We start from the raw sequence: 1457 nt of genomic DNA, 5'->3' as shown, positions 1-1457 counted from the left end.
AATATATATTATTTTTTAATATTTTTATTATAAAAAAATATTTTTTTTATAATTTTTTTTTTTATTTATTTTAAAATTTTTTTTTTTTTTTTTTTTTTATTTTTTTTTTTTTTTTTTTTTTTTTTTTTTTTTCTTTTTTCTTTTGGTAAATATGATATATCTCATTCTACATTAAAATATCTATGATTAAATTATTATTTATGAATAAATAAATATTATAATTAAAATATTTCCCTGTTCCTTTTTTTTCTTTTTTAAAATGGATGAAAGCAGCATAAAAGAAAAATTGAGGTTGTCAATTAATCACATGAACAAAAGGAAATTAAAATTAGGAATTAAAATATTTTCAATAGAAAAAACAGTATGCGAAATTTTTAATATTTTATCAAAAAAAAGTAAGAAAAGGTTAAATGAAGCATTAATAGAATTACAAATTAAAAAACAAAATTGTGATATTTGTTTAGAAAAAATTGATGAATTTCATCCATTTCTTTTGTATGATGTGAATGTGGACAACACAACATTTTATATCAAGAAAATAGAAGTAAATAAAAATGAATGAAAAAATAAATAATTATATATACATATATATATGAAGAATATTTAAGTACAATATTGTACACCCGTACATACAAAAATTATTATAAATGTGCATAATAAAAAAAAAATATATATATATATATATATATACACACATATTTATATATTTATATATTTATATATTTTTCTCGTTAGGCTTATTGCTCTAAATGTTATGCAATAAAGGACTTTTCCATATTTTCATATGTTTTATATAATAATAAAAAGGAAAGTGAATTTTTAAACTTTTCTCCAATTTACGAGCATTATTATAAAGTAAATAACCTCGATGTACGAATGAGAAATATTCTTGAGAATGATTTGAATAATTATTTCGCACTATCCATACTAGTAAAGTAATAGTAAAAATAAATAAATATATAAGGAAATAAATAAATATATGTACACATATACATAAATACATACATACATATATATATATATATATATATATATTTATATTTATGTATATTTTTTCATTTTGGTTTGCCCTTTAGAAATTTAAAGTGGAAATGTTCCACTCCTCATGAGACCTTCGAAGAATTCCTCGAATATTCTTTAAACACCAATTATAAAATAAAGACAAGTGTAACTAGCCAAAAAATGAAGAACAAAATGAAAAGAGAAGACAATGATAAAAGGAATTCCAAAATTCCTGTTAAAAAAAAATTAAAGAGTGAAAAATGACCTATAATTCAATTATCAATATATATACATATATATAATATATATATAACATATATATAATATAAATATAATATATATATAATATATATATAATATATATATAATATATATATAATATATATATAATATATATATAATATATATATAATTCATCTTGTGCTTTTAATTTTTTTTTTTTTTTTTTTTTTTTT

At 16.6% G+C, this 1457-nt stretch overlaps 1 protein-coding gene across 1 annotated transcript; it reads left to right on the top strand.

The window, feature by feature from the left end:
* Positions 1-259: 259 nt before the first annotated feature.
* On the top strand, positions 260-1266 carry PRSY57_0403100 (hypothetical protein; the record flags this gene model as incomplete). Its single annotated transcript, XM_012905895.2, has 3 exons — positions 260-544; positions 736-935; positions 1077-1266. 3 exons carry the CDS (start codon positions 260-262, stop codon positions 1264-1266), a joined length of 675 nt encoding a protein of 224 aa, XP_012761349.2.
* Between the last annotated feature and the right edge of the window lie 191 nt (positions 1267-1457).

Source organism: Plasmodium reichenowi, chromosome 4 (genome assembly GCF_001601855.1).
Source record: "Plasmodium reichenowi strain SY57 chromosome 4, whole genome shotgun sequence".
Lineage (NCBI taxonomy): Eukaryota > Apicomplexa > Aconoidasida > Haemosporida > Plasmodiidae > Plasmodium > Plasmodium reichenowi.
Note: the sequence above shows the minus strand (reverse complement) of the source record. Positions and strands in the feature narration are given on the sequence as shown.